The sequence below is a fragment of the Ascaphus truei genome, chromosome 8, assembly GCF_040206685.1.
Source record: "Ascaphus truei isolate aAscTru1 chromosome 8, aAscTru1.hap1, whole genome shotgun sequence".
Lineage (NCBI taxonomy): Eukaryota > Metazoa > Chordata > Amphibia > Anura > Ascaphidae > Ascaphus > Ascaphus truei.
In genome coordinates, this window is record NC_134490.1 from 89559993 (window position 1) to 89580615 (window position 20623).

A 20623-nucleotide genomic window follows, 5' to 3' on the forward strand; every position below is an offset into this window, starting at 1 on the left:
ATATCACTCCAGCACCTAGGTTTATATATAGGACGGCTAGGAATCTTAAAGATATCCTGGCTCCTAGTGATATAGGGAAATATCTTGAACTAACTTCTAAAACAACATGGTTTAAGAAACCAACTGGGAATTTTGTGTGCGGCAAATGCTCTGTCTGCAAGCTTGTTCATCCTGAGAATAAAAATTTGAAGTCACAAATTAATCATACCTCTTTTGATATTATGGACTTTATTAACTGTAACACCACACATACTGTGTATCTGATCGAGAATCCGTGCGGCCTTCAATATGTTGGCTGCACAGAAAAATGTCTAAACTTATGTATTCAGGAACACATAAGGAATATAAAAAATGGTTTTATGAAACACAGCTGTAAGTCGACATTACATGTCACATCATAAGGATCCCTCTTTTTTATTATACAAAGGCATTAAATATGTTCCCCCTAACAGAAGGGGTGGTGATAGGGTCAAGGATCTCTCTGTCCAGAAGACTTGTTGGATCCATAAGTTAGAAACTTTCGTCCCCAAGGGGTAAAATGAGGATATTGACGTCTGGTGTCTTTATTAATGTAATCCCCATAGGGATTTTATTTATCTCTTAATGACAGTCGAATGTACTGTATGACTACTTGTTGCAACTTTGTTGCAGCAAAGAATGTTCCGCTTTGCTTTCATTTATTGAACTGATCTCTTTGATCTACTGAGCTATAGTACTGTATTTTTCACTAACTGTTGTGTTTTATTCCAGAATTCCACTCGGTTTATTTGCGCCGTTTTTTATGTAACTATTCATATGTTAATTTATGCTATAGTCGAGTTGTTATGTATTTTTTATATATCTGTCTAATTAGTATAACTATGCATTCAACTGCCAGCTAATTAACCAATTGCGTTAGTGGATGACAATTGGCCAAATGATAACCAATCCATGTAAATCATTGGGTACTTAAACCTTGATGCAATTTAATACAGGAATAAACCCTGAAGAAGTGTCATTGCATCACGAAACGCGTTGGAGTTTCCTGTACTAATACTGAATCCTAAAGGTTTAAGTCCCATATACTTGGGCACCATTGAAGCTTTCTTTCCAGGATATACTAAAAACCAGCGTACTAATTAGATCTCTACTGCTCCGATCGCCATTGCTGAGCAAGTCGAAGGTGAGACTACTGAACCGCTGTGTATATGCAGTATACCTGGTGAGCTCAGATGGTAAGCAGCACTTATTCTTTACCTATCACGTTGACCCATGTGACGTCCTCTTCTGACGCCCGACTCACGGGCTGTTTCCTTGATCGGAACGCACGCTGACTAAGAGAAGGGAAGGGGGGTCCGTGTCTACTTATGAATTTGGACATTGTTTCCACACTACTAGAGATTGTTGCCATCTAAACTCAAGGAGACTAATCAACTAGGAGGCCGAACGGTGTCATCATATGAGAGGTCACCCACCTACCTGAGGTGCATCCCAAAAATCAAGAAGCTGATGATTGCCATACCGAGGGTGGAGAGAGAGTGATTCCAACAGCCCCGTTCCAGTGTTTGGTAACCTGTGTCTTGGTACACGGAATGCTTGTTTTTTAATCCTTGATGTACGCAGAATTATTACCCTATACATATATTTATATTATCTTTACATACTTCACTATTGCGTATTGCGCTCTTTTTCTTGTGTTTTTTCTGTTGTATAGGTGTGATGATCCACCCTAATCTCAGCAGCAGCAGCAGACGACAGCATATGCTCCTAATTTATACTTAAGGTTTTGTATTTTTATCACTAAAGTGGTGTTTAGTTTCACAGTGGTTATTTATTCTTAATAAGATTATAATTTGATGGTTTTCTAGTTGCGCACGATATCACATTATTTTCTACAATTCCTTCTGGACCCTGCGAGAGTTCAGAGAATCCCTCTTCTCTGTAGTTCCAATGCTATGGACAGGACCTCCCTGCTTCAGCGCGGTCTCATATCCTTCACTCTTCTTCCTGGGATTCAAAATCAGGCAGTCCCAGCAGGCTCCGCAACCACCGTCCAGCAAGCCTAGGGGACTGTATCATTCATCTTCACCTTGCTGGGGAGACCTCTGTCTCTCTCCCCCCTTCTTTGAGGAAAATTAGTCGCTCTCAGAATGGCAGCTCTCTTTCCTTGTTCATTCAGGAGTCCAGCCAGGTTAGCTGCAGCTGAAACTAGTTTCTCTTGGGAGATTAACTCCCTGTCAGCTGGAAAGCTGCAACACTCCAGCCAATACAGAGACAGTGATTGTATCACAATATATTTAAAGCCTTGTTCATCGAAACACACTGAAAACATAGTTTCTGGGTGTCCTCAACAAACCCCTTTTCATCAATCAGCACCTACAACAGTTTTAAAATTAAAGAAAAAAACAAAATTCTTTTGACTTTTAAACTTTGCCTTAATATATAAAAAAAACTTCTTAAGTTTGTTTATATAATAATTATGCAAACATCATCTTCACTGTTGCATCTGTGTACTTAATATGCATTCCTGAATATTAAATATGCCAACCTAGGGTTTTTTGGCATCGTTTGATTCGTGTAATCACAAAGGTTACAAATATCTACTCATCATTCTTGGGAATTGCTGTAAATCCCAGAATTTCATACTTAGTAACTTGACGCAAAGTTTTGGGCTGTCATCTTGGCCACACCCTTCATATTCCATCGATCCCACAAGAATGCCTTTCAGGGAACTTTTAAACGATTTTGGTTTATTTCCGTCTGTCAGGGAAGAATTATCACAGCCATATTTTATTCCCCCCACTTAAAAACCCCGGTGTTGATGCCAGATACTCCTAGTGCTATAAAATCCATAAAAATAGGCCTGGTCAATGGTGTGACCAGCAATAAAACAATTATTGTATTTTTTAAAAATTTGCAAGTCAATATTAACCTCTGAAGTGTCCGATTTATTAAAATACTTAATACTTTCTGACATTCATTGCAAATTAATTAAAATATATATTTCAATTAAGCAATCTTTACGTTTAGACATAATCAGCAATATATAGTAGACAGTCAGAGTGCACATTATTAAAGAATATGTTGTCTGTCCTCTCTGTAATTGCTATATACCCTAAGTGTTTGCATGTTCAAGAGCTGTTAAGCCCCTATGATTGTACCTTTCCAAAACTGTTTTTATTTTTTTAAACTGATGATTTTATTATAGGAGTTAGAAATATTAAGGCCCTTATTCTGTAAGGTGTGATAAGTGCAGATGACGTTCTAGCGCATTAAAAGCCGCATTAAAGTCAATGGGATGTTTCATCCGATAGCACATCACCTGCATTATCACACCTTACAGAATAAGGGCTTAAGTGCCCGGTAACCTCAGAAGCTGGAGATTTAGAAAATCGTTTTTTAACACTTGAAAAATATATATTTTAAAGCAAAAATACTACTTTTTTTCTCCTTATTTTTATATATAAAGGATGTGACCATTTAAAATTCTACATTATTACTTAAGCTGTCAATCGTTTGGTGATCATGTTTTAAATCTGTAAAAATCTTGATTGTGTGACTAACATAATGGCCACCTTTCAGTTTCAATCAATACGTCAGTCAGTGTCTCAGCAGCTATAATGTATCATTATATCACTAAGGTAACATTATCTATTGTTACAGTTTACAGCTCAAACTGCTGGGAATATCGGCAACCAATGATCACAAACAGGAAAGTGTTGCAAAGAACTTGTACTGCTGGAAGGTGTGTTAAAGTCTGCTATAGAAATCAAAAGATGCTTTAAAACTCAAATAAAAATAGCATTAGAGTTGAATAAAAAAAATGGTCATCATTATCTAATACTACAGAATTTATATATTTAAATAAAAAACTATAGAAGATTTCACATGTTTTGCTGCCTTAAAGAGCAGGACATACTCAGGGGGTAAGATACTAAGCCCAAAACCATTTCAAATTACTAGTGAAAAGTCAGTTTAATTCATAGCAGATGCTGTAAGTTTCAAGTTGTAATGCATTGTTAATGGCAAATGAGATATTAGGCAGAAGAAAGCTAATTAAAAGGAAATCAAATATAAATAAATTAAATGTAATAGTGAATTCAATTACAAATGGTTCACATCAAGCTAATAATACAAATGGTTCACATCAAGCTAATAATATATTGTATTCGTTGCTTCTCCAGAAAACTTGTTTAAAAATTGGAAACACAATTATGCTGCTAATTATTTTTATGGTTAATCTTACATGTCGCATAAAAAATAGAATGAACTGGCACTCACCCTGTCTAACACAAACCAGCGAGCGGTGCTATGATCCTGCATCCATACCGCAAGATGCATACAACTATACAAAAAAACAACTGGCTCAGCACTCAAAAATAGTAATATTCAGGGACGTACGTTTTGTTTTTGGTCTCATCAAGTTTTTTCTTTAATGTATGAAAAAAGCAGCAATACAGAAAAATGCAGCACACACAAGGAAAGGAAATGTTAGCAGACATACTGTTATATGCGCACAATACAGCAACATTTCAAGGCCCCCTGGCCCCTTCTTCAGACTTGTTTATGAAGAAACTTGGTGAGACCAAAAGCAAACCATTAAGTCCTTCATTATTATTATCTTTGCGTGCTGACCCAGTTTGTTTTTTGTAATCTTACATGTCAGTCTAATCACAATTATTTCATAAAGGAACGGTATACATTATACCACATTCTATCCAATGTAAATTATGCACATCTTTTTACACATTCATTTCAATTTTACCTTTATTTTAAGTACAGAAGAAAACATTCTGGCATCTTCTGATACTCCTCCCAGGTAGACTTTTCTTGAAAACGCTGGTGCGTGATCATTTTCATCCTGTACTTCAATGAACACCTTAGCTGTATTACCTAAAGGTAAAAGGTAAAAAGATATTAAAGCTTTAATCAACTCCTTGTTGCAACACCAAAAAGAAAACCAAGTGGAATTGGCAAAACATAATGTAATTTCAATTAGATTTTAGCCTAGAGAGATCAGAAAAATATCAAGAAACAAAAAGTTACATACAGTATCCTATCCTCTTCAGCAACTAGGTACTTTACCTATAGATGCACCCGTGTTATTTGTTCAGAAAATGCAATAGTAATTCAAGTTTAATGTGTCACAATTATTTATGGAAAAACTTGTACAAACATTAGCTAAATTCTGTATATGAAGGAAATGTATCTTCAGTTAAAGTCTGTACAAATTCAAGTTACAAAGAAAAATGTGCGTACACTTAATGTAAAGTTCCTACATGTCTGAAAGAAATAGCAGCTTGGTACTATGAGAGATATTGAGAAAGAGACAGAGACCTACAGTATTTTTCTAGAGTCCCAAGTGCTAAATACAGATGTACTTTAGCAAGATGTACAGTTTGTCTTGCCGAGGTAACTCACGGCCCAGGTGCATGTGGCAGACATTGTCCCCATTACCGCGGTTATTTTCTTTTTCGGCCGCGGCGCTGGGGTTAATACGTATTGTACATCTGTATACACACCCCTATGGGCCTATTCAGGTAGCTTCAATGTTATTACTGCAACATTGAACGTGTTTGGATGTTACTACATCACAGTATGATATTTTCGAATTTAGTAAGGTATATCACATGTTAGATACCATTTGTTAAAATAAATTACACACCGCACGAGTTAGTAGTTGCTTTACAAGTAGTTGCCCGTAACGTTCGATTTCCCTCTATCAGTCTGGAAGAGCTGTGCAGAGAGAAACCGCATCTCCCTGTACAGCTCTTACAGGCAAGTGCGCTGTATTTATTTACAGCACAATTTAATAACATACAGATGCAGCGGCTGTTATTCGAACACTTCATGCGCTTTATACCTCGGAATACCCATGTCATGGCACGTGATTTCATCCAACCGTACCGCCTTTAGACGCGAATGCAGGTGAGTGCAGAAAATGGCATTTTATTGTTCTGGTTTTTAAACACCTGAAATTGACACAGTAGCACAATACTGTACACATTACAATTCATTAATTTCATTGCATTTAATTGCACACAAAGAAACAGAATCCATGAAATTCAAACAAAGCAACCGCGATAAACACATGTGCCTGGGGCAATTGGGTGCATTAATGCCGCGTGGAGTACAGCAGCGCACGCGAAAACGGCTCCGTGATTTGTTCGAATAACAGCCGCTGCATCTTTAGGACACTTAAACTTGCAGGAGATACTGGCACCCAAATACCTCAGAAAGCAAGGGGTCCCGGATCTGAAAGTAATGTGGTTAAGGTCCGTAAACACCCTGCTTCAATCCTATCTTATTAAATGTAAAATAAAACCAGACCTTCATTACCTTAGTGGATAACCGCTACAGTAATTAAGTGGTTAACCATTAGTCCCCACTTTGTTGGTGGTAGAGGGGGTGGGTGCAGGTTGTAGTTGCCCAAGGATGAGAGATTATGCACCCCAGGAGGGTTGCGGGAGGGGTTAATCCCTTCATCACCTAAGGTAAGGTAATTAAGGGTTTAACCCCTCCCACTACCCCTCCCCCGGGAGACCACCCACCCCACAGCAACTACCCCCTTTACCCACCCCCTCTATCCCAAAAATAAACACCCCCCATCATCACACAGGAATGGACAATAGTTAATAGTGCTTGTTCCCATTCAAATATACAATACTGCACATTACAATAAAATAATATACCAATTACAATACTATAGAAAAAGAAAAAAATTGCCTTTTAATCCATTGATTTTCACTATGGTTATCTATGCCCTCAACAGGTGCATGGATAGCCACATTGACAACCAATAGGTACCCTACTTCCCACCCCCTCTACCCACGACCCCCCTACCCCCACACACACAGTAATGGGCAAAATCCCTATTAGTTCTTTTGTCAATTCAAAATCAATCAATAACCAGAAACCCTATAGTAAATAAAAGTTTTACTTAACCTTGCCAGGATGAAGGCTGTCATCTTCAGTGGCACCAACATTTACATTAAAACACTACCATAGCTACTGGCTAGTAATCTCTTAATTACCTTAGTTGGTTGTAACTACTATGGTAATTTTTAACTACCACCCAGGATTAATTGGTTAACCACCTTCCCCGGCAACTACCCCCATGACCTACCCCCTCTATGCCCATCACCACACATACAAATGGGCAATAGCCCTATTAGTCATATATAGCTAATAGTGCTTTTGCCCATTTGTGATGGAAAAAATTAAATAAACGTAGATAAATAAAATACACATTCAAATTCAAGAAATTCATTGATTGTCACTGAGGTTACCTATGCCCTCAAAGGGTGGACAGATAGTCACATTTACAATCAATGGGAATCCTATAGTCAATCAATGTGTATCTTACCTTTGCCGGAATGAAGACTCATCTTTCTCATTCAACTGCGCAACACCAATCAACTCATGACTCTCGAAGCCCCTCAGCTTGAAGTACAGCTTGATGCACAGATCTTACATTGTTTGAAACGAAGTCACCGGTGAGTAGATGTTCTTTTCTTCTTTCTTTTCTTCTTTCATCAGCAAGGTCCAGCAAATGTTTATACACCATCTTTTTCCTGTCAAATGAGACGTCAGGCCTTACATTAGGCCTGCAATGCCACATTTGACAGACTCCTAGTACACCCACCATTTTGATTGGTGAATGTACCATGTGTCTAGGCATCAAGTTTGGCAGAGAATGACATCTACCAAACTTGATGAAATCACATGGTACATCCACCAATCCAATTGGTGGATGTACCATGTGATGTCTTCCCTTTTTTGGTGATGTGACATCACTTTAAAGGGAGGGACGCACAACCAATCAAGTACCATATGCTTCTCTCTCTTTATGATGATGTCACACCCCAAAAAGGGAAGGCACCACATGTTACCTCCACCAATCGGATTGGTGGATGTATCATGTGTCTGTCAAATGTGACATCACAGGCCTTATATATGGTCTGTCACCTCATTTGACAGGAAGAAGATGGCATGTTAACACCTGCTAGACCTGTTGAAGAAAGAAGAGAAGAAAAGAAAGAAGGAGAAAGAAGAAAAGAAAATCCACTCACCGGTGACTTCTTTTCAAGCAACGGAGGTTCATGGACTTCTGTGCATCAAGCTGAGGATCATTGCTTCGCAGTTCAATAATTGATTGGTGCCGCAGTTGGATGAAGAGGATGGCCCTTAATCCCGGCAAGGGTAAGATACACATTGATTGACTATTGGGTGCTCATTGATTGCCAATGTGGCTATCTGTGCCCCCTTTCAGGGCATAGATAACCACAGTGACAATCAATGGATTTCTTGTATTGTAATGTGTATTTTATTTAAAGAGGGGTGAGTAGTAGAATTTCCATTTGTTGTCAATGTGGTGATCTGTGCCCCCATTGAGGGCATAGACAACTACAGTGACAATCAATAGATTAAATGGCTAGTTTTTTTTTTATAGTATTGTATTTGGTATTTTATTTCAGAGTAATGTGCAGTATTGTATATTTGAATGGGCAAAAGTGCAATTTGCCATATTTGGCTAATAGGACTTTTGTCCATTCCTATATGATGGTGGTGGTGGGGAAGGGTTTTTTTGGGGGTAGAGGGAGGGGTGAAGGGAGTAGATGGTCCGGGGTGGGTGGTTGGGTCTCCAGGGGTGGGTAGCTGGAGAGGTTAACCCCTTCAATAACTTAGAGGTAGTAACTTTAAGGTAAAGAAGGGGTTAACTCTTCCCGTAAACCTCCCAAGAAGCCTAACACCCCACCCAGGGAACAGATTTTAACCCCGTCATTACCTTAGTGTTTAACCACTAAGGTAATGAAGCTTCAATCCTATGTAGTACAAAATATATTATACTCCTTATGATGCAAATTGCTAATCCTATTTTACAACCTAAATAGGAGATTTTAAGGTGCGATTTGCATCTCAGAGATACTTAAATAACAGTTGCTGGAAAAAAATGCGAGTTTCTGCATTTTGTGACCTACCGCTTGATATATTTTTGCAAGAGTAATAACGCTTGTAAAAAATCTGTTTACAAGATTTCATGCCAAAACTTTACAAGTGTTAAGTCCCTAATTGAAGCTACTAGAATAGGCCCCATAGAGACACCTGTGCACAACATGGAGCACACCTGAGATACTGAATATCTCTCTCTCTCTCTTTCTTTCCACCAGCAAGACCCCAATTTCAGGATTCGGATGGATGTAACACCACTTTTATCCCACACCAAACTAATGCATTGTTAAACCCACCCGGTAACTATAATGGAGCTCTGTGGATAGGCCTTGTTTGAAGGAACACTTCTTTTGCATGTCATTACCACTAACAACCATTATAGTAATGCACGTCTGTTTATGCCTTTAAACAGCACTTAACACTGTGTTAGGGAGTGCTGAAAATACCACTAGCACTTAATAAGGCATTAACTTAAGTTAACGTCTAGTTAAGTCAATAATGAATCTTTGGTGATCTGGGCCTTTGTGTTTGCCTCATTCATGGTGTGTCTTGGCGCAGTAATGTGGCAGAATACACAGGGCACAAAGTAAAGAGGAGCAAAACTTCACTAAAACAAGAGAACAGATACATTGCTCAGAAAGTGTTGAATTTCTGGCATTACCATCACCAGTAATTCTTTGATGATATTGGATATGTATTTAGAAGAATAATGTAAATGAATTAATTTTGTCTGTGATCTCAAATAAATTAAAGTAACAATTTAATTTACAGTTGTACTTATAAAGTACTGAAATTGTCAATTATAGTTAAATGACTCATGCTTAATTATCATTCATTACCATCTCTCCTATAACTCTGCCATCTCATTTGTTATCGTAAGCCGACTGTAGATATTATAATTTGTGAAAGGATCAAAAGGTGAAGGTGAACGCAACATAGTAGTTGTTGAACCATAAATAACTGCTCTCATGTACCATAACTCAGACTCATAATTCAATTATGTTCTACTTTATCATAACATCAACAATGATATCATTAATAGTATTGCAGAACCTCATTCACAATTTTGGGATATTATTATATAATTTTAGCAGAATACTGATGAAACAGAAAAGAAAACAATTTTAGCACAGTACATCTATATTAAACACATCATTTTTCTTTTTACTATTTCACTAAACATAACATCTAGTCTATTGGAACCTTTAGCACATTTTTTGCTGCATTTGTTCCTTAATTAAGTGATACTGTAATCCCCGAAGAACAGGGCATTACTGGCCAATTACTGGAAGAGTTGAAGGCCTGAGGCGATGCCGAGGGACTTTAACGCAGCCAGGGCATTATTGGCCAGTAATACCCTGTTCTGACGGATTATTACTATTATAGGCTAAATGTAGGCTTATTTTTTTAAATTTTTTATATTATTTATAAAAGAAGATGGACACTTTTATAGTCATATTGATTTTTATCAGTATGATTGTCTATATTATTTTGCTTCTACTGCAAGTTTAATAAAAGGAAATTGTAGATACACACAGCCCCCCACTATCCACACACACACACACACACACACACACACACACACACACACACACACACACACACACACACACACACACACTGCAACCGCTATACACAAACACACTCTGCAGTCCCCCCTACACACTCTGCAGCCCCCCTGCTCTACACCCACAAAACACACTGCAGCCCTCCTCCACCCTCTACATCCACACATACTGCAGCCCCCTGTAAACCCACAAACTGCAGACACACACACATAACAAAACACACTCTGCAGCCCTCCTCCACACCCAACACCCATGGACACACACACACACACACACACACAAAACACACACATCAACAAAACAGACTGCTGCCTCCATCTACATCCACAAAACACACACCAGCAGGCACCCTCTATACCCACTGCAGCCCCCTGTAATCCCACACACTGCAGACACACACACAAAACACTCTGCACCCCTACTCCACCCACAAAACATTCACTGAAGACACATACACTGCAGTCCCCCTCTACATCCACAAAACACACACCAACAATAAACAGAGAATAGACAAAAAAAATGAGATATGTCTCAACTTATACATTTATACTTGAATCTAAGTTTGAATTTATACTTGTATACAGTATGTTACGTTTTCTTATTTCTTGCATTAATGGCTTAACCTACACATTTTTTGTTCTTTGTTTTATATCCAGTTATGTTCATATGACATACTTTTTAACTTTCAGATTATTTTGGTTGAGACTATACATTGGTTATAGTTTATACTGTGTTTATTTCTCCCAAGATATCTCAATATAAACGTTATTTAAAATGTTTATGATGTCATAAGGACTTCAACCGGAGGTTTCGCTACCCCGTCCTACCCCTGGTAGCATTTGCTTTCCCCTTCATGGGGAATACCAAGGGTTGAGCACTGGACTGACGTCACATCTGGTTTTGTTTCCTATATAGTTTCCTTACAGACAAAGTGACTCTTTGATAATGCCTGATAACGAGTGAAGCGCATCAGAGTGCATTTGTGGGGTTAGCCCTCTATTTTACTTGCCTACCTATGGCCAAATAAATAATTTTTTAATATTCAAAGCAACCCAGAATTATTCTTTTTCACCGAGCTGTGCATCGCCTATACCTCTCCCCCACGTGACTTCATTTCTGGTCTACGATTCATGGCAGGGAGCACGCTGATCCGGATGCTGCACGAGGAGGCTGTAAGTGGCTTATGACAAACTTGTATGTATCTTTTATCCCAGGAGGCTTAGCTTTATATGTGGTACAATGGGTAGGGGTCCAGAGCCTGTCATTTGACTTCCGATGGTCATACCCCCTTCTTACGTATTCCACTACGCTACCTCTCATTACATAGGGTCCAAGTAGATTGACTTGGTTATTGCAAATAGAAACAGCCTCACTGCAACCGGAAAAAAGGGAATTGTATATAATGAAATGTGATTGATATATATCCATTCCACAAACTCTGCAGCACTTGTCATTTGGGGTTCATTACCCTGATTTCCTTGGCAAAAGAGCAAAATGGGGTCACAAGCAATAGTCGAGGCAGGCAGCAAAGGTGCAAAGTCTGGGTTACTGGCTGCAAACAAGTCAGGGAGAAGATCCACAGGAACACCGGAGTCAGAAAGGAACAAACAGGAACTATGCTCTTGCAAGATCCTGGGGTAAGTCCTGCCTTTTTATAGGCAGGACGCCAGTGACCTCAAAGTGGGCAGAAGTGAGTATGGGAATAAGATTGACGTCATGGCTTCAGTGTCGGCGCTGATGGCGCTGAAGTCTCATACACCACCCATGATGCCCTAAAGGTCCCAACCCCTGTGTGTAGTGAGTTCCTCCTTCACATCTAATGCCATTAACATCTTCTTATTTACACCTCAATGTTCTCACTTAAAATAATTTTTCATAATGTAAAAGGGTTCAATAGTCCTGCTAAACGCAGAATGGTCCTTTCCAATTACAAAAGACAAGCGGAATATATCATTTTCCTGCAGGAGATTCACTTTAGCTCAAGATCAATACTCTGTATCTTCTGCGCAAGTTAAGAAAAGTGGAGTTGCCGTTCTGATAAATAATAACACTCTATTCATATCCACACAGGTCGATAAAGACAAAGAGGGTAGATTTATGTTCCCAGTAGGTGCTCTCTGAGGGTTCCAGATCACCTTGGCAAACATGTATGCCCCAAATACCTCCAGCGCCTCATTCTTCAATAGGTCCTTGGACAAATGACAAAATATCAGAAAAGGACCTCTCATTCTTGGTGTGTAAGGGTTCCATTCCAGGCTTTGGCTGGAACCCGCCCTTTCCTGGCTGCTGTGGACGTTTTGATTACTGGCAGCCTGCTATATTGGCTGAACCTGTCCAAGGGCTTCCTGTCCCTGTCTGAGCATTGTATATGTTTCCCTTTGTTCATGGCCACCCTGGGCTCTAGTTCCTGAGCCTTTCTTGTTCGCGAGCCTTCCCTGTGTGCCTGTCCACCTTGGGTTCTAGTAGCTGAGCCTTCCCTGTTCGTGAGCCTTCCCTGTTCCTGTTGCTGAGCCTTCCTTGTTCGTGAGCCATCCCTGTGGCTTCCCTGTTCCAGAAGTTTACCTGTTGCTGCGGCAAGCCTGTTCATTTGGAATTCCTGTTGCTGACCCTGGACCGTGACCCCAATCTCGCTACCTTCCACCTGCCCTGACCTTTTGCCTGTCGCCTGGATTCTGCAACACTGTCACCTGCCCTGACCCCTTGCATGCTTGCCGACCATGGATACTCTAACAGGACTCTGGTCAGTTAATTGGAATCCCTACCTCAGCCCTACGGGTCCGCTTCCTGACTGGTGATGAGCACTGTCACATGGAGGCGACGTTAACATGGTTCATTCCCCTCCCTAGGATGGAGGGGGGAGGGGAATGAAACAGATAATGAACTAAATGGAATAGATGAGGATACGAGTTGGTATGGAGGTAGAATTGTGGCAAGTGCAAGTTTGACAAGCAGTGAGACACCCATAGTAAATACAGATAATACTAGAAAACTTCTAAAGACTAAACAAAGTGGGAGCAGAAAGGAAGTAGCAGATAAGATAATAGTACAGGCTGAAAAAAAACTTAAATGCACGCTTGCTAATGCAAGAAGCCTGACAGATAAAATGGGGGAGCTTGAATTAATAGCTGCAAGGGAGCATTATGATATCATACGCATTACTGAAACATGGTGGGATGAAACTCATGACTGTACAGTTAATTTAGAGGGTTATTCTCTTTTTCGGAAGGATCGAACAAATAGAAGGGGAGGTGGAGTATGTTTATATGTTAAACCGTATCTAAAACCTATTATAAGGGATGATGTCTATGAAGGGAAGGATGAAAATGTAGAGACTTTGTGGATAGAAATTAGCAGTGGAGGTAAAAGTATAAAGAAAATGTTTGTGGGAATATGCTATAAACCACCAAATATCTGTGAGATTGAGGAAGCTAAAATACTTTTGCAAATTCAGAAGGCATCAAAACTGGGTCATGTTTGCATAATGGGGGATTTTAATTATCCAGACATAGACTGGGGCAATGAGATTAGCATTACAACAAAAGGGAACAGGTTTTTGGGGGTGCTTAAAGACAATTATATGACCCAAATTATTGAGGAACCAACCAGGAGAGGGGCAGTTCTGAATTTGGTCACATCAAACAATGTAGAAGTAATAACAAATATTCAAGTCCCTTTGGGTAACAGTGATCATAACATTGTCTCATTTTAAATAAATTATCAAAAAACAGATTACTTGGGTTCAACAAAGACCTTCAACTTTGGAAAGGCAGATTTTAATAAACTGAGATCTAATCTAGTAGTAATACAATGGGATGATGTTTTTGTAGGGAAAAATATAGAAGATAAATGGGCAGTCTTTAAAACATTGTTAGAAAAGCACACTTATCAGTGTATACCCTTGGGTAATAAGTATAAAATAAATAAGTCTAAACCAATGTGGCTAAATAAACAGGTAGAGGAGGAAATGGACAAGAAGAGGAAGGCGTTTAGATTCTTTAAGTCAGAAGGGACAGAGACATCGTACCAGAATTATAAGGAATGTAACAAAAATTGCAAAAGGGCAATCAAATTAGCAAAAATGGATAATGAAAAAAGGATTGCAATAGAAATTAAGGTCAACCCTAAAAAATTATTTAAGTACCTTAATAACAAAAAAATGAGAAAAGAAAATATAGGACCCTTTCAGTGTGAGATGGGTAGGCAGATTATTGGAGATAAAGAAAAAGCTCAGGTATTAAACAAATTATTTGCCTCTGTGTTTACCAGGGAAGAATCAAGTTCAATAGTAGTGCCGCAGGAGGAAGCCACAACCTCCATATTAATGAACAATTGGTTAACTGAGGAAGAAGTTCATAAGCGACTTGAAAAAAATAAAGTTAATAAGGCACCTGGCCCCAATGGCATACATCCAAGAGTTCTCAAGGAGTTAAGCTTAGTAATAGCAAAACCATTATATTTAATATTCAAGGACTCCATTTCTCAGGCTCAGTACCACAAGATTGGCGTAAAGCAGATGTGGTGCCTATATTTAAAAAGGGAGCTAGATCACAACCGTGAAATTACAGACCTGTAAGCCTGACTTCAATAGTAGGGAAACTACTTGAAGGTTTAATACGGGATAATATTCAGGAATACCTAATGGAAAACAAAATTATTAGTAATAGTCAGCATGGATTTATGAAGGATAGATCTTGCCAAACTAACCATATTTGTTTCTTTGAGGAGGTAAGTAGGAATCTAGACCAGGGTAATGCCGTTGATGTGGTCTATTTAGATTTTGCAAAGGCTTTTGATACGGTTTCACATAAGAGGTTGGTGTACAAAATAAAGAAAGTTGGACTCAGTAATAATATATGTACCTGGATTGAAAACTGGTTAAAGGACAGACAACAGAGGGTTGTCATAAATGGAACTTTTTCAGGTTGGGCTAAAGTCGTGAATGGAGTACCTCAGGGATCGGTACTGGGACCCCTGCTTTTTAACTTGTTTATTAATGACCTTGATGTTGGGATCGAGAGCAAAGTCTCCATCTTTGCTGATGATACTAAATTGTGTAAGGTAATAGAATCAGAGCAGGATGTAATTTCTCTTCAGAAGGACTTGGAGAGACTGGAAACGTGGGCAGGTAAATGACAGATGAGGTTTAATACAGATAAATGTAAGGTTATGCATTTGGGATACAAGAATAAAAAGGCGACTTACAAATTAAATGGAGATATATTGGGGGAATCCTTGATGGAGAAGGATTTAGGAGTGCTTGTAGACAGCAAGCTTAGCAATAATGCCCAATGTCATGCAGTAGCTGCAAAGTCAAACAAGATCTTATCTTGCATCAAACGGGCAATAGATGGAAGGGAAGTAAACACAATTATGCCCCTTTACAAAGCATTAGTAAGACCACACCTTGAATATGGAGTACAATTTTGGGCACCAATCCTACGAAAAGACATTATGGAACTAGAGAGAGTGCAGAGAAGAGCCACCAAATTAATAAAGGGGATGGACAATCTAACTTATGAGGAGAGGCTAGCTAAATTAGATTTATTTACATTAGAAAAGTGGCGTCTAAGAGAGGATATGATAACTATATACAAATATATTCAGGGACAATACAAGGAGCTTTCAAAAGAACTATTCATCCCACGGGCAGTACAAAGGACTCGGGGCCATCCCTTAAGGTTGGAGGAAAGGAAATTTCACCAGCAACAAAGGAAAGGGTTCTTTACAGTAAGGGCAGATAAAATGTGGAATTCATTACCCATGGAGACTGTGATGGCAGATACAATAGATTTGTTCAAAAAAAGGTTGGACATCTTTTTAGATGGGAAAGGTATACAGGGATATACCAAATAAGTATACATTGGAAGGATGTTGATCCAGGGATTATTCCGATTGCCAATTCTTGGAGTCAGGAAGGAATTAATTTGTCCCCTTAATGGGGTTTTTTGTTTGCCTTCCTCTGGATCAATAAGTATAGATATAGGATAAAGTATCTGTTGTCTAAATTTAGCATATGTTGAACTTGATGGACGGAAGTCTTTTTTCAACCTCATCTACTATGTAACTATGTAACTAACATGGACAGCTCTAGATGCCCCCTGATGGCGCACCACCAGGGATGTGAAATTCTTAAAATCCCTGCTGTGCAATTTACAGGTGGTGGACATTGGATAGATTGCCACCCCATGGTGATAGACTTTACTTTCTTCTCCAACCCCCATAAATCTTACTCACGCATACTTTAGATATACTCAAAATAGAAACATTCTTTGTCTCAAAGGTCTCCGCTGTGGATACTCATAATATCACATGGTCAGACCACGCGATGGTGAATGTCTCTCTACATAATGTAGCACACTTGATTATGCCCCGGCAGTAGAGATTGAACGATTCAATGTCTGTATACCTGAGGTCCCAGTTAAAAGAGACGTTTTTCTTTAATACCAACAGTACACTCGATATATCACAAGTTACGGTATGGGAAGCAAACAAAACTAACATGTCAGGGCAAATTATTAGAAAAAAATCCAGATTGAAGAAAGTCCAGGAACTCTCCCATTAGCTAGTGTGCCTAGAAATAGTCCACAAGCAGAACCTCTCTAAAACCATCCTGACCAAAATCATAAGAGTAAGAGGGAAATTAAACCTAACACTCTCAAATCAGACAGAACAGGCCAGGAAGTGGACCTTTCAAAAAATATTCAAAAACAGCAACAAGACCAATATTATGCTGGTCAGAAAACTCAGACAGGCCACCAGGGCCAAACAAATTTAGGTTTTCCGTCGGGGGAATAGGGAGCTGACCCACAACTCACTTAAAATCCTAGAGGAATTTAAAAACTTTTACCAAAATCTATATAGGGAATCTTGTTCGGTCACTGGGGGGGGGGGTGTAAAGCGTAGCTCACCACAAACGAAGCGCAACAGCGGTGCTGAGGTAGGGAATTGAGTAACGCCAACCCACGGGCGTGCCTAGAATTTAGATTGGTCATGCAAGCCAGGTCAGGAGTATAGACGTGAAAATAGTAGAGGGCACTTGCCAGGTCAGGATTGGAGAGTAGCGGATCGTCGGGGTATGTAGCCAAGTTCAGGGTTGGAGAGTATCGGATTGTCGGGGTACGTAGCCAGGTGTAGGATTGGAGACTGGAGAAAGGTAGGTGCAATTCTGGATCAGGAGAGGAGGGGTACGGAGTCCAAGGTACGTAGCGGTGTCAGGCAGCAGCAGGATCAACAGGCAAGGCAAGACAGGAGAATACAGGAACAAGATGCAGCAAGATACAGCGTCACACAAAACTATGCTCAGCAATGAGAGTCTGGAGCAAGAGGGTATATATAGGGAGATCCTCCAATGAAAAGCCAGGGCGGTATCAGGAAACTGAATCCTATAGGCTGCTAGCGCACACAGGTGTGCCCTATGATGCAGCCTGATCAGGCATGGAGGCGGGACCGAGCACGACAACCTGTGCGCGTCACTAAGATCAGGGGGCGGAGCCTGGAGCACAAGTCACTCCCACGCCAGTCCTGTCCGTCACCAGGGAAGGGTTGGAGACTGGGGCGTGAGTCAGAGGGGAGGCTGGATGAACGCACTCACCGCGCGCCGGAGATGGAGCGATATAGCTCCTATGGTCTGTATAAACCTGAATAGGACATCAGATGGGATAAATCAATTTACTAAAACATAAAGCATGGTGAATAAATATCACCAACCTAATGCATTGAAAGCACAAAGATGTGCCAGAGCTAAAATATGGCAGAAAATATAGATGGCTACAGTACATACAGTAAAGCAATGTAGCTCAAAACATGTGTACACATGCTTTATGTTTTAGTAAATTGATTTATCCCGTCTGATGTCCTATTCAGGTATATACAGACCATAGGAGCTATATTGGACTACGAGCTAATTTGCTTTATGGACAGTAATCATGATTTGATTAGGCAGGGATCCTATATGGAATATGATGAGCTACGTTCTCACTATTGCGTTGTTTATATTATTAGGAGCTTGAGAGGTAGTGGTTCTTAGGGACAACTTGGATCTATATACCTGATCCCTCTCTTTATACTATTTTTAATACTTAATAAAAGATTCTTATTCACCATTATCATTACACATTCTTAAACAGTGAGTACCTTCCGTAAGGTACTTGTTCTCTTCTATTGCTTTCAGCGTAGATCAAATCCAGGAATCAGGGCCAGTATGTGTTGTACACTTGTTCACTCCTTTTGAACTCCTTTTTATACTCCAACACTACACGCTACTTCAAACATGGCTGCAATACAGCAAGGCTGCTGTGCGCTTAGTTATACAGTATAGCTCTAAAATGTCACCTACACACGCGGCCGGCTTGAAGCTAATGCGGCTGCCCCCACAGTTTAAAAACAGCTGCGGGCGGCGCGCGCTTATCTTCGGCCGTTTTTCCCGTGCCTCGGGCGCTTTCAATAGCCATTAGCGCTTATCTATTGAAGCGGCCGCCGTGCGGGAAACTCCATTTTTAAACGGAGAACAGACCCGCGGCTAGGCCGCTATGCACCCGGCAAGCTTTACAATAAAGCTTGCCGGGACAGTAACTGAATTAAGTTCAGCCCAGAAAACTTAATTAGCACATGTGAGGCACATTAAAACAGATGGGTTTTTTAAAACAGGGTGTTGTCCTACCTAAGCGTCAAAGCTAAATTTAATTAAGACACACATCAAGGGGTGATTGGAGACAGACAATATTTCCAGGCTTCTCAATTAGGACAACACCTTCTATGATCTCAGAATGAGGTTCTAGATTCTGGGTGGGAATAGAATACGCAGAGTGTCCCCACTGATATTATTTCACTATTGTGGCTATCCAGATCCAATAGGCCCTCATGCACCAATTCCCACAGGGTGATAAGACACTCTCTGTGTATCTGGGATAGATTGAAGATCCCATTCCAACTTTTATCCAAAAGCTCAGATATGATTCTGCTGTTCAATAATGGCGACTTCACACCTAGTTTGTCAGATTGGGCATTCACTGCTTGGAAAAACGTGGGGGTCACCAGGTCCTGTATAACATTTCCAGCACAATGATAAAACAATTCCTAGACCTACGAAAGCATTCTGAAAATTTTAGATATCTGCATATTAAGCCTTTTATCATGCGTCCACGCCGCTAGCTAATTGGCAACCATGACATACTTTGAGCTCCTTTATTATTCCCGCTTTCTGGAAAGGGAAAAAAATGCACACAATGCGCACCGGAGATTAAAATATTGTAAATTACTTATTAATAAAACAAGAAATAACCGAGGGGATCCAACCCCACCTCAGTACATATGAGCCATAGATCCGGGTTGAGTTACAATGAACAGAAACCACATAAATAATAAAATATATCTAATAAAACTAAATCTATAAATAACATAACAGAAAATATATAAAAAAAAGGAAGACAATGTTCAATAAAACGGGATATATGTATCCGGAATATGGCTAAAAATAATAGCTGAACAACTGCCTGAGGCTGACAGGGGGAGATGGAGACTTACACTGAAGCCCAGAGCGGGTTCCGCGGTGAACGTTAAGGGTCCAGACCACGCCACCGCAGAGATGTTGCCACCGCCTGAGCTCCCTGCAAACGCCGTCTCAGCCTGTCAGAATACGCGCAGAGTGCGAAACGCGTAGAGGTCACGACAGGTCACTCTGCGCGTATCCTTACAGGCTGAGATGGCGTTTGCAGGGAGCTCAGGCGGTGGCAATATCTCAGCAGTTTATCAGCAACTCCTGAGCACGATATACAACCAAAAATGCTCATACATGATTAAATGGGAGGAGGAGTTGGGTGAGACGCTGGAGGCCGGGAATTGGGACGACATTTGTTGGCAGCGGCTAGGAGCACAACCGTAATGGGAAATGTTTACAAGCTACTATTCCGTCAATATTTAACCCCGGTTAGGCTGCACGCCATAACTTGCACACTCCCAGACAGCTGTTTTTGGGGCTGATGCCAACAGGGCTCACTGTCCCATATCTGGTGGTTCTGCCCAATTGTGGTCATTTTTTGGAAAAAATTATTTACATTCATTAATTATTTACATTCACCCTGCTGGGTGTCTCACGCAGACCTGAGCCCTGAGCTGTCCTGTTGGGT

General features: G+C 40.1%; 1 protein-coding gene across 1 annotated transcript in view; it reads right to left on the reverse strand.

Moving 5' to 3' along the window:
* Positions 1 to 20623, reverse strand: part of PCDH15 (protocadherin related 15) — a 1763546-nt gene that overhangs the window by 171224 nt on the left and 1571699 nt on the right. The window contains exon 27 of the mRNA XM_075612935.1: positions 4745 to 4872. Within this exon, the coding sequence (XP_075469050.1) occupies positions 4745 to 4872 (128 nt within the window). The remainder of the gene's footprint in view (positions 1 to 4744; positions 4873 to 20623) is intronic.